General features: G+C 42.3%; 1 protein-coding gene across 6 annotated transcripts in view; it reads left to right on the top strand.

The window, feature by feature from the left end:
* atp8a1 (ATPase phospholipid transporting 8A1) overlaps positions 1 to 17,386 on the top strand; it is a 94,290-nt gene that overhangs the window by 22,711 nt on the left and 54,193 nt on the right. For 4 of the 6 annotated variants that reach the window (XR_013771966.1, XR_013771967.1, XM_079268224.1 and 1 more), the window contains exons 5-15: positions 3,134 to 3,179; positions 3,408 to 3,448; positions 5,374 to 5,447; positions 6,808 to 6,877; positions 7,006 to 7,133; positions 8,003 to 8,114; positions 8,362 to 8,533; positions 11,569 to 11,696; positions 12,453 to 12,530; positions 12,639 to 12,727; positions 15,629 to 15,673. Coding sequence is in view for 4 of the 6 variants with exons in the window: in XM_079268224.1 (XP_079124350.1) it covers positions 3,134 to 3,179; positions 3,408 to 3,448; positions 5,374 to 5,447; positions 6,808 to 6,877; positions 7,006 to 7,133; positions 8,003 to 8,114; positions 8,362 to 8,533; positions 11,569 to 11,696; positions 12,453 to 12,530; positions 12,639 to 12,727; positions 15,629 to 15,673 (983 nt within the window). In the remaining 2 variants the exon portion in view is untranslated. The remainder of the gene's footprint in view (positions 1 to 3,133; positions 3,180 to 3,407; positions 3,449 to 5,373; positions 5,448 to 6,807; positions 6,878 to 7,005; positions 7,134 to 8,002; positions 8,115 to 8,361; positions 8,534 to 11,568; positions 11,697 to 12,452; positions 12,531 to 12,638; positions 12,728 to 15,628; positions 15,674 to 17,386) is intronic. The other 2 variants (XM_079268222.1, XM_079268223.1) reach the window with 2 other exon arrangements.

The raw sequence follows: 17,386 nt of genomic DNA, 5'->3' as shown, positions 1-17,386 counted from the left end.
GACAGTTAGTACAAACAAAACAACTGTCTGCCCTCGAGCAACTCTGAACTGTTGAACAGATGCTTGAGAAAAGGTCATGCAATCTATTTGATATAAAAGGTTGGTTTTTGGTTTTTGGTTTCATCTTTTTGTTGTATGAATTCTTGTTTGCTGGGAAGTTAAAGGCTTCAGAATATGTTTGTGTTGGCACAAACTTCCTCTCTCTTGGCCTGTTGTGAAAAACATGGGTGATGCCTCCGTCTTTATTGGTGAAGGTCACCTGCACACACACACGCCAGGGCAACATCGACCCCCTAACTTCATGAATCATGCACTATGGACACACACTGTACCGCACATATCTTACCTTGTTGCTGTCTTCAATGCAGCAGACTCAGGCTGTTGGTTCTGAGTAGTTCAACTGCCTTTCAGCTTCAAATGTTACTGTAAACACTGTAACTCACAATGGTGTTCGGTGCACTTTCACACAGTAACATTTATATCACTCTGTTAAATTTCCAGCCAAACTGAAAGACCATTTTTTTTTTTTTTGTAGTTCTAGTTTTGTAGTTTTTTGCAGTGTATATAAGAATAGTAGCATTTCTATCGCTTCACAACGGCTCTTAACATGATGATGGCTGGGCCTAACCCTACCTGGTAGGGAATTACTCCACTAACTCTTTACATAGCAAATTGTTGTTTGCTGCTATTAATGCTCTGAGCCGTGTATTTTGCACCTTTAGACCCCCTTCACTCCTGCGTCACATTGATTGAAGCTGTATTAGCAGGTTAATGAAGGTAACATTGCAGATGCGCTAGCTTTTCATCTTTTGCTGCTTTCAGATTTCCCCCTCTACAGCTGCAGTCTACAGAGGCCTGATACTGCATATTTATGCATAACCTCTGCATGCTACACGCCTTCCACTGCACTGTGATTACACACATCATCTAAAAACAGCAGATCCCCTTCTCTCTTGGGACAAGAAGGAGTGAGAGAGGATTAGGCAGCGAGAGTATGAGAGGTGGGGAAATGCAGGAAATGTTGTGGAGTAACGTATATAAATACAGGTTCACTCCGACTACACTTTGATGAATTGAGGTGAGTCTGTACCATAGACTGTAGCTGCATCATAAGGAATGTAAACGGCAGCAACAAATACAATTCTCTGGGAAGATGAAATGGCCGACATCTTCAACATGGCATCAGATGGCCAGCAGTAGGCTGGGCAGTGGAGCAGCTTGAGGTCCCAGCTGGGTTAGCTTAGCTCCCATCTCGGCTCTCCTCCCTCTCCTCTCCGGTGGTCCGGCAGGTCGGTCAGCCGCGGGCGGTGATTTGTCTCAAAGTCTGCTGCACTTCATCCAAATCCCCACGCCGCCTTTTCAGATGTTAATGTATGCGGCCTTTCATATGCCATTCGGGATGAACAAATGAAGTTGAAATTCATGTGAGCTGCCGGTTGCAGCACGCACATGCTGTAGTGAAGACTTGAAACTGGTGTTTGTAAACATGACTTTATTGTATCAATCTTTACTGAGCAACTGAGGTAATAAATCAAGTGAGAAGTAGGATCATTTCCTCATCGACTTCCCTTCAATCTGACTGATTTTTGCAACCGGAGGAGTCGCCCCCTGCTGGTCAGCAGAGAGAATGCACGTTTTAAGACACTTCGGCATCGGCTTCACTCGGCAGAACCGGCGGTTGCGGCCTGATCTGTACAGCAGGAACAGATAGGGTGGATGAATGAAACTAGCCGATACCTTTTGCACCGGTGTTGTTGAACAAGCTTTGTGACGATCTCTACGAGCAAAGAGTGGATGGAACAGAAGTGCACGAGAGCAGATTCAGTTTATTTGAAGCTTTAAAGTGGTTGTTCAGACTGACGATATATAATATAGGTTTCGATATGACCGGGTAATAGCAGCTGGAGCATTCGACGGATGCTTTTGTGACTATAAGGTTGCTGGCTTTAGTCCACAGGTCATTGGAGGAATCTGGCTCAGGGGCGTGAATACCTCTCCTCCGTAAGCAGCTGTGTATTGATGCAACCAAACTTCCGCTGCTCTTGTGTCTCAGTCAGCAGCAAGACGTCTTTTTTTTCCCCCCTCCTGATATGTACAGTGAGCCAAATTACCCAAATTAGCTTTAAATTGAATTGGAATTGGCCTTAATTAGAATGGATCTTCAAAGTAAACAGATTATGAGCGGGGACATGAGTGGATTTGTCCTCTCCTCACTAATCAAGTGCAGCACATGTTGCTTTTAGGAGCCACATTGTAAAACACAGTAATTATTTCTATGAGACGGACTCGGCGACACATTAGTCAGCGTGATGCTAGTTGACAAGCTGTCCCTTGGAATCAGCTGTTGAAGTCAGTTGACTGTTCAGCAGACAAGATGGACACGACGGGAAGTAATCCTGCTGATTGGTATTTTGATGCGGCCACAGACGGCACATATAGGAAGTTTCTATGTAGATGCTACTTCAATTACACTACTGCAATCACAGGATTCACCACAAGGTCCATTTAGTAGCTGTTCTGAGGCTTTTGATATTATCATATAATCTTCAGCAGAAGATGGGGTTTGACCCTTTTGTCGTGGAATTGTTGATGTTCAAATTTCTTTTTTTTTTGGAGCACTTAAAGGTGTTCACGTTGGCACTTAATGAAGTGTCGTGGCACAAAGCAGAATGTGCACACTGTTCTTTGCACCTTGTATTTACTGCTGCTGTGCAAAGTTTCAACTAAACAGGTCTTTTTCTGACACAAACAGCATAAACAAACAGCATAAACAAATATCACACTATGCAAACAAAAATGTCAAAATGATGAACAGGTGACCAAACTGAAAGTGTCGTCGTAGTGAGAATACAGGCGTAAACTCCACCGTCAGTGCAAAGGTGTGATCTTTCTTCAGCTCGTAAACGCCGACTTTGATAAATCCATCTCCCTCTCTCTCACTGGAGCTAGTGAGTGGTGCTTTACAGCGTCAGCCTCTTCGGGCCACTTCCTCCTATAAAATCACAGAATGTGAGGCTTTTGTAATCTAGCATAGTTTATCTAACAATAACTTTCTTTTCTTCCTTATTTGTTTGTCGTTACTTAATTAACGTATATTCAGAGGATAATAGATTTTGTTTTTTCTGCCCGACAGAAACGCCACAATGCTGACGGTGTTGTCAACAAAAAGGAATGTCAAGGTACAGAAAATCATTTCTTCTTCAGGTTTTTGAATAGGAAAGCCAATGTGTTGACAGTTTGACTAGCAAACAAACTATTTTGTGTACTTTGTGTAGAAGTATTTGCATCGCAAATGAGCTTTAAAAAGCTGATGGCTGCATTGTAATATGGCTCCTATTTGCTTTGTCTTTTTTACTTCCTCTTTCTCTCTCGCTGTAACTATTTCCATCACTCATTTCTCGCCACAGTACTGAGGAACGGTGCCTGGGAGATTGTTCACTGGGAGAAGGTATGTCACTAATGGTCATTTCCACCAGCTCACATTTTATTCAACTTGAGCAGATTTCACCATCGTTGGTGCTGTTGTAAATTGGAGAAATCTCTCACATTCTGCACACACACACACACACGCACGCCCGCACGCGTACACCCCCTGACCCCTCGAGTATCCGGTCGCTAATTAATCCAGCGTTTCCATGCGGACGGCCATTAGAAGGCAAAGCTGGAGGACAAAGAGAGGCAAAGAGAGCAGGAAAATCAATTACATCACATATTTAAGACGCAATACATGCCACAACAAGATGCTGAAATAAAACAATATATGTGGCAGTGCATGATGTATGTAGAAGGGAGGGGATTAGGAAGTACGCAAGATTAGATTAAATTCAGATGAACTGATATTAAATCGATATTCTCTGCATCAAAGTGATGTGATGAGTTTCTGTGACTAAGATGTTTAACAAGGTATTTGATTCACACATTGACTTGGTTCATGCAGAGAGGAACTCACTGTGTTTCTTGCTGGTATGTGTATGTCCCGCCCCTTCATACACAGAAATCCTCTCTAAAAAGGCCGTCTTTAAATAATTGATGCGTTTTACATCTTCATCATGCATATTGTAAAAGCGGCTTCTCTCAAGCATTTCTACTTGGTCTGCAAACTCTTTTAACTCTAAACTCTTTCAGGGCCGCTTGAGTGAGGCCAACATGATCACTTGTTTTTTTTTGCCAAATATACCGAGATCACTATTATTAATATCAGTATGTCATCAATGTCAGTATCCATGGTTTTGGCAGCAGAATTGTTTTGTTGTGGTTCATGCATTTTATGTAATCCTTATTTCTTCAGCTGTAATGGATTTTGTTTATACTACAGAAGACAAAACATTTGATGATTGTTAATTTATCCTTGTTTTCTCATAATTAGATGTGTTTTTTTTCCTTTCTTCTGAAGCTGCTGAATGCAAAGTTTAGTCGTAACAGAAGGAAGACTCCAGCTGTTTCTGCACTGTGTTTATTGCTTTAATGTCCTTTTTCCTTTTTCCTCACCGGCTGTGCGTCTTTGCTCCTGATGTAGAACTCGTGTTTTGTGCTGTTTTACAGGCGGTGCACAGCAGTAACCAGTTTATTTTCACAGATTGAAGTGGGCGATATTATTAGAGTAAAAGGCAGTGATTTTGTTCCTGCGGATGCTGTTATTTTGTCATCCAGGTACAGGAGTCCACCCTGCTGCCTGACTCTGTGGACTTTTCTCTCTTCGTTCTTCTTGCCCTCCTTAAAGAAGTGATGGTTAGATAATAAATAGAGCCAATGTTAAGGTGGCTATGGACATTTAATTGGGATGTACATTTTGTTTGGTAATGCATAACTTAAAGAGTGAGAAGAGATGTGAGACCTTTCCAGTGTCCAGTTGTGACAACCATCATTTCTCTAGGTGAGACAGTGGTAATGTGATAATGGATTAGGATTGATGAGTCATGTCAACATAACTACCTCCTTCACCTTTTCACACAGTTGGACCTGCTGTAGAGCTCGTATTGATTCTGAAGATTTTTTTAAATACAAATGATCAAATTGTATTTATATTTTTCCAGCCTTAATGTCTTCTACGGGCAAGATTTCAATCACAACTTCCCACATTTTTGTTCTGAATATAAATTCTCCGAGTCATTTTATCATGTTTTTCTAACTGTTTTTGTGAAAAGCGGAACAGATGACCACACAGGACTGATCATTTTGCTCTTCTTCTCTCTCCCCTTATGTGTTTGCTGTTTGTCTGTCCGTCTGTCTATTTGTTATCCCCTCCATCCCTTCCTCTTTTTTTTTTTTTTAATCTTGTCTCCTCTGATCCTGCCCCCCCCCCCCCCCCCCCTGTGCAATCAACTGCCACACCTCCGCTCTCGCCCCCTGCTGGTGTGTGGTTGGTAACATCAGGTGGCTGTTGGGGAAGTAGTCAGAGCTGCTAATGGGGACCACCTCCCGGCTGACCTCGTCATACTGTCGTCCAGGTCAGGAAACAAGCAACACTACCAAACAAACAGCGACGGGAGAGATGGGGGCTGTGTTTGTACCAACTGGGACGAGACATTTTAGCTCTTCTCTCACTCCTGTCACAAATAATAAATAGTTTATTTTACAGTCTTAATGAAGGAAGGGGCCTGTGATTACTGGCAACAACCAGATATTGTCACAGTGCCGCAGTCAATGAAACCAGGTCCCTTTCTTTTCTTCCTACATTCCGGTTTGGCAGCCATAATAGTGGTCATTGTATTATGTGGTATTCTGTCTTACACCATAACTTGTCCAATAGTTTTTCAATGTTTGACTGAAACATCTCACGCTGCTCAGAGTGGATGGAGACATCATGTATTACATACAGCACAGGAGCACACGCTCCTTCTTTGAGATATCTTGTTATTGGGTGTGAATTTATTCCCAACATTTCTGCCCTCTGCATGGCTCGTTTGGCACCCTGAATGCAACAATTTCATTAAATATGTGTCTGTTTGCATGCAGTCACATTCCAAGATGTCAAGTTGAAAAGCATCTTGGAATTATAGTTTGTCTAACATTGGATCAAACTTAAGTGTTTAGCTCTTTTATGAATCACAACAAGTTTAAGTATTCACTTCCTGGCAGCTGATTCCAAACCTCTCATTAGTTGTAGTTGGGCTTCAGTGCCCAGATACCCTTTTTGATTTTTCCCTTCTGCCCCGTGTGAGTGTTTGGACCAGCCTTCAGTGTGAGTACATCACTCCATGAAAAGAGTAGCTAACCAGCGACCCGGCTCACCTCAAGCAGCGGCATGCTCTCACTCTCTGTCCCCGTGCCCAGAGTCTGTCAGAGGCCCGTTTGTCTGCTCTGTTTGTTGTGCTCTGCATGCCGGCTCGCTCAGACATCCCTGTTCTCTGTGTGGTGTCTCGCTCTCCACCCCCCCCCCTGTCCCTTTGCTCCGTATTTTAGACGGTTAAACTCTGTTACGTCTGTCTCAGGGACATTAACTGTACGTTAAGTGGGTAACTTCCACTCAGTAAATGGTTTTATTCTGTTTCTGATTGGCCTTTAGGCCGACGTGCAGCATCGTCGTTTGCAGAGATCTAGTCGCACATAATTGTTTTGTTGAGGAACCTTATTTAATAATAATATTTAGTTTTAGACCCAACATTTACATTAAAAGTGATATTTTATTGTTGTTAAATTATCAGTACCCCTTTGCTTCTTGGTATATTATTTCAAATTATAATATATATAAAAAATACATATAAAATAATGAACAGTTGAGGTAATAGACTGTAATATATGAATGCATAGCAGTTGTCATATTATTTTACTGCTTCCAAGTCTCTAAATCCTCTCCCTCCACTACAGTGAACCGCAGGGTATGTGCTACATCGAAACATCTAACTTGGATGGAGAAACAAACCTGAAAATCAGACAGGTGATTGTCTTTAGTTACCGTCTATACAATGTGACCGAAGAGAAATCTTCTGCAAGTCTTCAACACTAATTGATAAAAACGACAACAATGGAATCACTGCTCTAATGTTGCTGCAATGACATCAACAGGGTCTCCAGATCACCGCCGACATAAAGGACATCGACAGCCTGGTGCGGCTCTCCGGGCGGATGGAGTGCGAGAGCCCAAACCGCCATCTGTACGAGTTTGTTGGGAACATCCGCCTGGATGGACACAGGTGGGCTCAGTCGCGGAGCTCCACGCCTGGCTCTCTGCCCCTCCTTTACAGACTCGATAGCCCATTAGCCAGGAGCAGAGCCAGTATCAGTGCATTATGAGGTTTTAGGGATTATTTAGTCTTTCTCCTGAATAAATGGAAGCACCTGCCTCAGTTAAATTGAATTAGAGATTTGTTTGGAAGCTTTGCCATTGTAGAGAAAATGCATTATAGGCTGTATGCCTGCTTTTATGATATCATGGCTTGATTCTCTGAGTTTGGGATGATACAGCTCTCCTGAATAAGGAGAGCTTAGCTTTTGGTGGGTGTGTAGTTTGATGGGCTGTATTTACAAGTAAAGACTTTTATCCATTATTCAGTTTCATCAGCACACAACTTAAGACATCACATCCTTAAGGCTTGGATGCATGTCAGTTTAAACACCACTGTTACAACTGGTTTCAGGACCAATCTGTTCACTATTAAAAAGTGCATGCACATGTATTATCTGATTTATAACAGAGTTTATTCAGCTGTACATAGGGGCCAATTTAATACTGGCCGTGTTTTTATAGATACTTATGTGAAAAGGTCTTTCATAACATCACAAAATACGAATATTCTAGTTGTTGTTATGTAATGTCTGTCAGGAAAGCTTATTTAGTGTTGTAATATTGAATCATGGTTAGTATTGACATGTTTATCAATAAGGAATCGAACAGGTTAATGTAAAATCAGTGATCGATTGTAAGGTCGACCCTCATTGAGTCAGTTATTTCTATCAAACAAAGGCTTCGTTAACAAAAACCTATTTGACCAACTTGTGAGACGCCATGTTCGCCTCTTCTGTATGAAGAACGTTCTCATGGCAGTGATGTTTCTCACTACAGTACAGCACCACTGGGTCCAGACCAGATCCTTCTGAGAGGAGCCCAGCTGAGGAACACTCAGTGGGTGCATGGTGTGGTGGTCTACACTGGACATGACACAAAGCTCATGCAGGTAAAGCATATTTCCATCATATTGGGAGGGTTTCATTTACTGTTAAGCTCAGTCTATTGAACAGGTAAGTAAACAAATATACCACATTTAAGACATTTCATGCTCTTAAGCAGCTTGTTACAAAAGTTGAGTTACCCTGATCATGCTTCATCTTGCTGTTGTTAAGAGCACAGATGGAGAGCATCACCTTTCGGCATACTTCTTAATTTTCCGGTTTACCACAACTATCGTGTCCTCTGTTACCCAGAATTCCACTCGGCCTCCTCTGAAGCTGTCCAACGTGGAGCGTATCACCAACTTCCAGATCCTCGTGCTGTTTGGCTGCCTGCTGGCCATCTCTCTGGTCTGCTCCATTGGCCAAACCATCTGGAAGTACCAGTACGGCAATGATGCCTGGTACATGGATCTCAACTGTAAGAGTCTCAACAGCCCACGCTGCACCTCTTATTCCACATATTTTGTCTCACTTGTCCATATCAGCTTATTTCTTTGTCATTTTAAGTTCCTAAATGCTGGTATGTGTCGTGTCGTTTTTATGTTGCCTCAGTTAAACTATGTTTCGCATTACAAGTGAAATATGTGGCAATGTGGGAATAAGTGAATTCCCTGTTAACTGAGAAAAGACAGCTGTGACATGCATAGATGTGTTGTGAATGAGTTTGAGTGAAAAAAAGAGAAATGGTTGAATATCACTGCGCTGCTGTACTTTTTTGTTCCTTTCTAATGTTCTGTTTGATTTTGTTGTTTTCTTTGTTGTCGTTTTTTTAACAGCTCCAGGTAACAACCATTTAAAAGCCTTGGCCATCCGTGAATGACCTTCCCTTACTAACCCTTTACTGAAGCTCTGCCTTTGCTAAGCAAATGAAGCCCCCTACCCTCGCCCCCTATATGGTTGCCCTACTTTGTATGGGCCCATGCCATGGACAAGCACATACCAGGGATCCAACAATAGGTTTTTCCCCCTCCAGCTCTCTTATACGTTCGTCTAGTTATTTTCAGTGCCTGATGCACAGTGTCTCACTTTTACACCATTTTTTTTTTGTGCCACGTTAAACACTTTGCAGTTCCCACGCTTCAGAACCTCATCTTATTTATTTTTTTGTCCTCTCAATTCTTTACAATAAATGAAGAGCAGCATTTGCTTCGACTGCCGGGGAGACGAGGTTGCACTCGGGAAGCTTTTCATAGCAGGAAGCTTGTACGTGTTCATTGCTCGAACACATGTGGCGCAACCCGAGGGGCAAGAGCTGACATTTTCTAAATGCCTCTGCCGCCGCCTTTTCTTGTGTGGATTTTTTCAAAGGACAGACAGAGAGGGAAGGGGAGGGAGGGGGAAAAGGTGAAAACCCATTTAGTTATTTACATGTGTTCTCAAGCCCGTATAGAAAATGTTTAGGTACAATTACAGACATTAACGCGACACAAAAAAATATGGTCTGCTCTTTTGCTGTGGCTGTTGGTCTGTTGTGATGAAGCTCTGAAGCTGGTGTGCAAAGTGATTAACGTGACACGCCGGCCATTACTCTGTACCCTGATAGGCTTTGTAGGAGAGGTTGTGCCCTGGTCAAACTAAGCTTGCACTACGACTTACACTGTCCCTTTTTAGGAAATGTTGCATTGGCTTCGATTGGTTTTAAAAGGGTTTCAACGTTGCCGTCAGTGGCATTAAACCCCACATCTAAAAGACCCCATAACACACCGATAAGGGGAGTGTAAGTCATAAGGCAGACGTCCATCTTGAGACTGATTGTACTTCCATAAGGAGTTGTTGAGACTCTGTCCAGTGCATATTATCCAACCAGTGACAAAAGAGAGAGGTGGGGAGATTGTCAAATCTTAAACATTCTGTTTACTTACACGACTATATTTTCCGAAATTATTGTAATTTCACTCACTTACCAACATTCGGAAGTTAAATGCAGAAAGGAACAGACGAGTCAATGTTAGCGCGCTCCGCTTCACGCAGGGCGTACGTCACAGAGGCCTGCCATTATGCATGCCTGCTGAGTAATTCGTTTGACTTTGACCCGCTGCAGAGTGCTGACACAGGGCATCCCCGGCATTAAGCCTGTACATTCTGACAACTTCACTTAATGCAGATTGAGCGCAAAAATTGTCATTTGTTACGCATTCATGCCACCTGCTACTGTTTACTCAGTCAGTTTCTGTGGGTAGCTGTGCATTTATCACCGTATCATTGACTTTCTGCTGACTACCTCTGTTAGTAAACTGCTGATGTGTTATCTGACGGCATGACAATGTTTTGTTTTTTTCTTTGGTCCCTCTTCTGCTTTTGAGCATAATGTCGAGGAGGTGTGGTCTTCTCACTGTAATGTACATGTGCCACACCAAACTACATATAATTGTTAAACCCCAACAATTTACAGTCCAACAACTTGCTTTGGATTAATCATAAAAGATACTTTTATGATGCTCGGTTCGAACATCTTGTATTCATATTGCTCCTACATTACAGTGATGCATATTTAAGAGAAGGCATCTGGTGTACTACTCTTGCACTCGTGTGACTGGTGCATGTCCTGGTTTGCTATGGTTTGATTTGTATTTTTTTAGTGACTCTCCACTGATCCATCACAGTAGCCCTGTCTCATCTGATAGCAGGGAACTTGCTTAACATCACATAACAAGCTGGCTACTAGAAATGAGGTGACGTAGTGATCATTAATACCCAAACTTTTTCGCTGGCATAATCCACCCCCTCTTTTCCACTCCTTGTTGGTTGAGAATGTGCTATGGACTGAATCTCCCTCCTTTGTCTTGAGAGCATCCAATATGTTTGTCTTCCCCCCCCACTTCTGAAAAAATCTATTCCCTCCTGTTTGTGTTGTTGTAGCAGTAGCTTCCATTCTTCCATCCAGTTTTTGTTTTTGCAATCGCTCTGTCATGGGGAAGGGCTGTCCCTCTCAACCGCAATGCTAAGATCAAGGCTTGGGTTCAGGAAGGTAACATTTGCACCTCCTGCAAGCTGAGGAAAGGTAAATCACATCCCTCCTGTTTTCATGTTTGATGTCAGTGGGGTTACATGTTGATCCTTGCAATTGTTTGGGGCTTCGGGGGGGGGGGGGGACCAGCACCATTTTGCATAGTGCTTTGTGGAATTCATTGTCTGGATCATGCTGGATGCCAAGGCTGCTGCTGTGACACTAATGACATTCAAGATACTTCAGTCGTTGTTCGCTACTTTGAATCTTTGGGACATTAAATTGGACTGTTAATCGGTTGAGTCGTAAGAGGATGAGGTTTGGTGGAAGAAATGGTTAATTCCAGCTAATGCGCGACGTTAGCCCAAAACATTCTCTGGATTGGGATAAAGTTGATCATTGGCTGGAAGTAGCTTTGGGCATTTTCATTTAACAAATGGATATTTATGAACCAGCACTGATGAGTCTCCTTTGTATCACTTCCTTCTGTCCAAAACTCGTCCCCTGATTAGATGGAGGAGCGGCTAACTTTGGCCTCAACTTCCTCACCTTCATCATCCTGTTCAACAACCTGATCCCCATCAGCCTCCTGGTCACCCTGGAGGTTATCAAGTTCATCCAAGCCTTTTTCATCAACTGGGTGAGTTGAAGCAATTTACTGAACTCAGCTAACGGATAGATGCAGTATTTCCAAAACAGGTGGGACTTCAGAGAGGAAATTCACTTTTAAATGCATGTCTCCGTGTTTGCATGCAAAAGCAGACATACTGTAGTTCCGTCAGGAGCGAGACCAAAACAGAGTGAATATTGAACTTAGGTGATCAGGTTTGCAGAAACATGACTCCAAATCAATGCTAATGTTGCTCTGTGTCTGCTCGATGTGTAAAGAAGCCACTGTTTGCTAACACAGTCGCCATATCACCTTTCTAAGGTGTTTGTAGCTTCTTTTTTTTATGAAAACACAACACATTGAAATGTGTAAAAACCACCGCGAAGCCGAAACACTCGTGCACACACCTGACTGACGTGCAATATCTGAGTGAGCACCTACAATATTTTATTCTTATATGTTTCGCAACTAGGTCAACCCCACCAACTATCTCAGCTTACGAAACGTACTGATTTTTATTTATTTTTTTGCCTGAAGTTATTCTGAGCCCCCTTTTTGTTCATGAAATTTTAAATGAAAATCCTAGCAAGGAATATTGCGCAACATTTCGGGCAGCTCTCAGCTGACTTCTCTTTCAGCAGCCCCAGTTGGTTCAGTGCTTTCCAGAGAGGAAAAAAAGAGTGGATTTTTAATTTCACTGCTGCTATAAAGTTGAATTGGTTTTGTTACCAAAGATGTTGTGTCTTTAATGAATTTACGCTTCCAGTTCTCCGTTATTGGTTTCAGGACACTGATATGCTCTATGAGCCCACAAACACACCTGCCATGGCTCGCACCTCCAACCTGAATGAAGAACTCGGCCAGGTAAACTATGCTGCTCAAATACTACCTTACATTCTGCTCATGCTTACTTAAAGCGTATATTGCTGCTTGAGAATTACATGTTTACTCATCCTGACTCTACCCATACAGGTGAAATACATTTTCTCTGATAAGACGGGGACCCTGACCTGCAACGTGATGCAGTTCAAGAAGTGCACCGTCGCTGGTGTGGCCTATGGGTAACGTTCTGCTTCCCTCACACTTTTTGATTTTCCCTCCTTTGCATCCTCTACCGTTGCTTCCCCCATCACCTTCATTAAATGCAGAGTGTGCATCACAGTACAGCTGGCGTCTCTCTCTCTCCTCCCTCACCTTCTCATTAGCAGCTGCATCGGTGCTCCTCTCAACATAAACTATAAATAAAAGGCGGACAGACATTTGCAAGCAAAGGCACTTTACTCTCTACTGCGTAGGCTTATGTCCATCGTTTGTCATGTTGGAGGTCATGTGTTTTGGTAAACTGGAAATAAATGTAACGATTTTCCCTACAAGGTCCAAAACTTGATGCAAGTCAGACACAAGAATATTTGCAGCTTACAGTATCTTCTTGTAAATGTCGGGGTTTAGTCAGAATTCGCCGTCCACATGAATTAACTTTGTCCCTCGGCTCCACTGACATAAAAGCATATTCTATTATATTTTAACATTTCATTAAATCAGCACTTAATGTTATTTCCCCTGAACATACTCTCATTTCATTTTAGTGCATAGATAATTAGCCTCAGTGGATGCAAAACAAGTGGGAGAGCAGATCTTCACAGAACCAAAGCAAGTGCCGGCGTGACAGTACATGATTAATCCCATTAGGATTCAATTGTAAAAGCTTGATTGATGAAGTGCAGACTGAAGGACAAAAGAGAGTATTTTATCTGGAGTTTTCTGCACCAAAGCTCTCATTATGATATCGCCCCGACGTCTCATTGTGATGATGTGAGACCAACAGGATCATTGCATGCGCATATATATATATATATATATATATATATATATATATATATATATATTTTTTTTTTTTTTAAACGTTGTCATTTTTGGGGTGTTTTGGGTCTCCAGAATGTCCTTTTCTTTTTCTGTCTTTTTTCTGGTTATCTAATTGGATCAAGCCTGCTGGTCATCAGGGACAGACACTCCTCCCTGCAAAGGCTGAAGTTTGGCAGCAGTCTCTCTCCTTCATCCCAAGTAGAGATGTTTTCCTTTGATTCTCTGAAACGAGGACTCCCTCTTATGCAACTGATAAATATGGATGAGTGTTTCATAGCAGGAGAGAATAAAAAGGCAGGTTCTAATGCGGCTATGCTGTTCTGACGATGCTATCATTTGGCCTGCTCCTCTGCCTCTTCTTCTGGGTTACCAAAATAAGAGTTGGGAGGCTTAGAATCTAAAACTGTTCACAGTGCAGGTCATTGTTTGGTATTTTAATTCACTAGACAATAACAATGTTGACTATAGCAATAATGTGCTATAACTATGGATCCATTTTATGTACCCCTCCTTCATAAAGTATGCAATCAAATCATTTTTTTTTCAACTTTATTCTTTCTACATCGAAGACACTAATTCTAAACATGAGTGTTGAATTTAATCAGTTTTTATTGAGTTCATGGCACGTCACACATTTATGGCAATTACTGTTTTCAAGGCTAAAATGATTGAAACAGTGCTGTTCCAATTTTATAGTCCATACTCTTATTTATCATGCTGGGCAACAGGTGTTGATGTTACTACATCTGTACAAGTTATTAATTAAGTTTAAGTGCTTACAGTTCATACGCAATATATATTTAATGGTATAAACACATAGTTAATGAACGATTGTTGTGTTTTCCCCAACAGTGAAACAGCTTGGATCTGTTTGCACATTGTTATAAACCGTGAGTTTGATGACTGGTACTTCCTTCCTGTCCTTGCAGTAGATGTCTGATTTGACTGCATCCAGTCTGATGTCTCATGTTTATCATGGATGTAGTCGTATGTTCTTGTGCAAAAAACCGAAATAATTTGAGTAAAAATGAGGATTTAACATTTCATATTTGAATGCACACAAATAGCACTTTCTCTGTGGCGTGACTTGTAATTTGGTGCCAGCACACACACATACAAAGTCCCCCCTGAGACTGCATGTGTTCCTCACCATAAATGAAGTGTTGCTGTAATTAATAAAGCCGACCCCAAGGGTGTAGACATTCATTAATTCCACGGGATTGGAGTCCAAATCTTAAGGGGAGATGTTGTTTAGGCTAGAAAGGCTCCCAGAATCCACCTGGGCTGTTATTAGTTTGGAGTTGAGTGAAAGCATGTTTGTTTTAAATGTACTTAACTGACAAAAATAACAGAAAAATATGTTTTGACTTTCTTTTGAAGAAGCGATTTGTGATTGTAAAGTGTAACCCCGTCGACATGTACACTGGATACAGTTGTTACGTTCGTCAAATACTGTACATCAGCCCGTATGCAGACGGATTGGTTTGTTGTTCATGCAGATAACCAAAATGTTGCCCCACTGAAGGTGCAAGAGTGAACCGGCTCACAGCATGAATCATACTGAGTTTGAATCAAAAACGGAGAGCTGTGGTGTTCAGTGGAGCACGTCGTCTGGTCGGCTCCACTCCGGCTCCACAGTTAACAAAACGCTGCACTGCAGTTAGTCTGCCAGAGCAGAGATGTCAAAATAATTTGTTGCCTCATTTTAGAGCAGTGTGCACTCTGACCACATTTAGTTTCAAACATTGTTGTCTTCATTGCAGCGTTCTTTGGTGGCCTTGAAAATATACGCAGAATGCTCACATTTAGCTGTTCAGCTGCACATTCGGTTGCAGCTGTAGTTTCCCCCTCTTTGTGCTAAGCTAACCGGCTCCTAGCATACAGACATGAGAGTTTCATTTCCAAATGAATAGAGGACCTGCTCTGATCACTGCTCACCACCTAACTACAACAGCTACCGTCCTTCCCGGCATCTGACCTATCATACTCCAACACCTGCCAACCCATAAACAAACCCATCTTTAATCCAATCCTGGCGTCTGTACATTCACAGAACATGTTAACAGACTATGTCAACAAGGTAATCTTTTCTCCAACAGCCACGTCCCTGCGGCTGAGGAGGGTAGTTTTGCAGAGGACGACTGGTAAGATGACTCGGTGTGAAATGGCGATCGTTTTTGTTCCCGCTCCTCGCTTCTGTGATGTAGTAGTGCTGCCTTGCCTTGTGGGAAACCTTGCCGTTGAACAATACCTTAATGTGCGTGTTGCTGTTGTTGTTCTCTGTGCGTTGAGTACACTTTGGACGTGTTGTATGTGATTGTGGCTCTTGATTCACTTTGCATATCCGTTGATGTGAAACAACGGCCTTTCAACAAATGTGCTATTGTGTGTTGACAGTACAAGAATTCTTCTTGAATTCTGAGTGGTGATGTTTTGTGGCTTCGCAACAGCCACTTGTACATTCAGCAAGTTTGAAAAGACCAAACCGTTAGTGTCTGTTGTGTTGAGGCTGAAGCTGTGCAGCACATTCTCCTTTTCCCCGGTTAACAGCGACCTCAATTTGGAGGTGGTAGACACACTCCTACTTATTCGCTCTCGCTCTCTCGCCTACACACACTCACAGTCCTTCTGAGATCCATCTGCTAGTGTTGAGATCTGCAGTAACAGCATGGGTGTGTCTCATCCATTTTGCATGGGGGATTGGGGCCTGTTTGTTAATGCCTATTATGCCGAATTATTGAATCTTGCTGCTTTAAAGGAAGTTGCCATCTTCCATGAGGGCATGACTCTTTTTGCTGCTTATTTTTCTCACTCAAACAACTGAGTGAGACTTTATTTGTACACAAAATAGGTTAAGGATGCAGGGACAAGGAAGAATTAATGCCTGTTGATAGATATAAAACAAACAAAACCAAGGCAGACCTGGATATGTCTTCATCCCGAGGTTCATTTAAATCTGAGCCTACACTGTCATCCTGACGCAGGTCAGTTGTGAAATTGTTATTTCCAGGAGAGCGTGTGTGTCAAAGGTTTAAACAGGAATCGGTCTCCGGCTATTGACTGTGAACAGCCGGCACCGTTGTTCCCATAGTGACAGGAACTCTGTGTGCTGGCAGATAATCAATAGCTGACCGTCCTCGACACCGAGCCCCGTGCCTCAGACATTTCATCAAGACGATCGGCGTGGCGGACTACGCCGCTGCTGCTGCAGTAGAGAAAAGCTTAGGGCTTCCTCCAAGGGTTAGAAACAGTAATAATGACTCCATCGATTTTCTTTCAACGGTACAGTCGTTTTTCAGTCTCTGCAGAATATTTTTCTATTTCACATAATTGCACAAGGCTCTTGAAATATATAAATATATCTCGAACATGTATCTTAATAAAGCCTGCAGGTGTGATACATTTCTCCAGTGCATCTACGTAGGTCTAACGCAATATTGACTCCAGCCCTGCTGTTCGATGGCTTCGCTGTGTTTTCCCCATACTTCTTTCCTCCAAAACCTCAATTTGCGGCGCAGTGGATGCGAGTATTGCTGTTTGGCTCTTAGGAACCCCAACAGTGTTTCCTGTGGGATTAGAAAGACTTATGGTTGCTAATGGCAGCCTCAGTAACATTTCTATCAAGCCCCTGTGCCACGGACAAAGCTGCTGTCTACCTGATCTATCGGGCTCTATTCATCACAGAATATTTAATCGATCCCTGCTGGACAGCCAGAGAGCTACATACAGAACCACCATTGAAGGGATAAAACACATCTTTACCTTTTTATCAATGAAAATGTCTTCTCTGCAATCCGAACTCTTGTTTTTTGCAGCGCAGCATGTTTTTCTGTTGATGATGAAAGATTGTATTATTT

The sequence above is a fragment of the Melanostigma gelatinosum genome (assembly GCF_949748355.1).
Source record: "Melanostigma gelatinosum genome assembly, chromosome: 5".
Taxonomy (NCBI): Eukaryota; Metazoa; Chordata; class Actinopteri; order Perciformes; family Zoarcidae; genus Melanostigma; species Melanostigma gelatinosum.
This window is presented reverse-complemented; position numbering and strand designations above follow the sequence as displayed.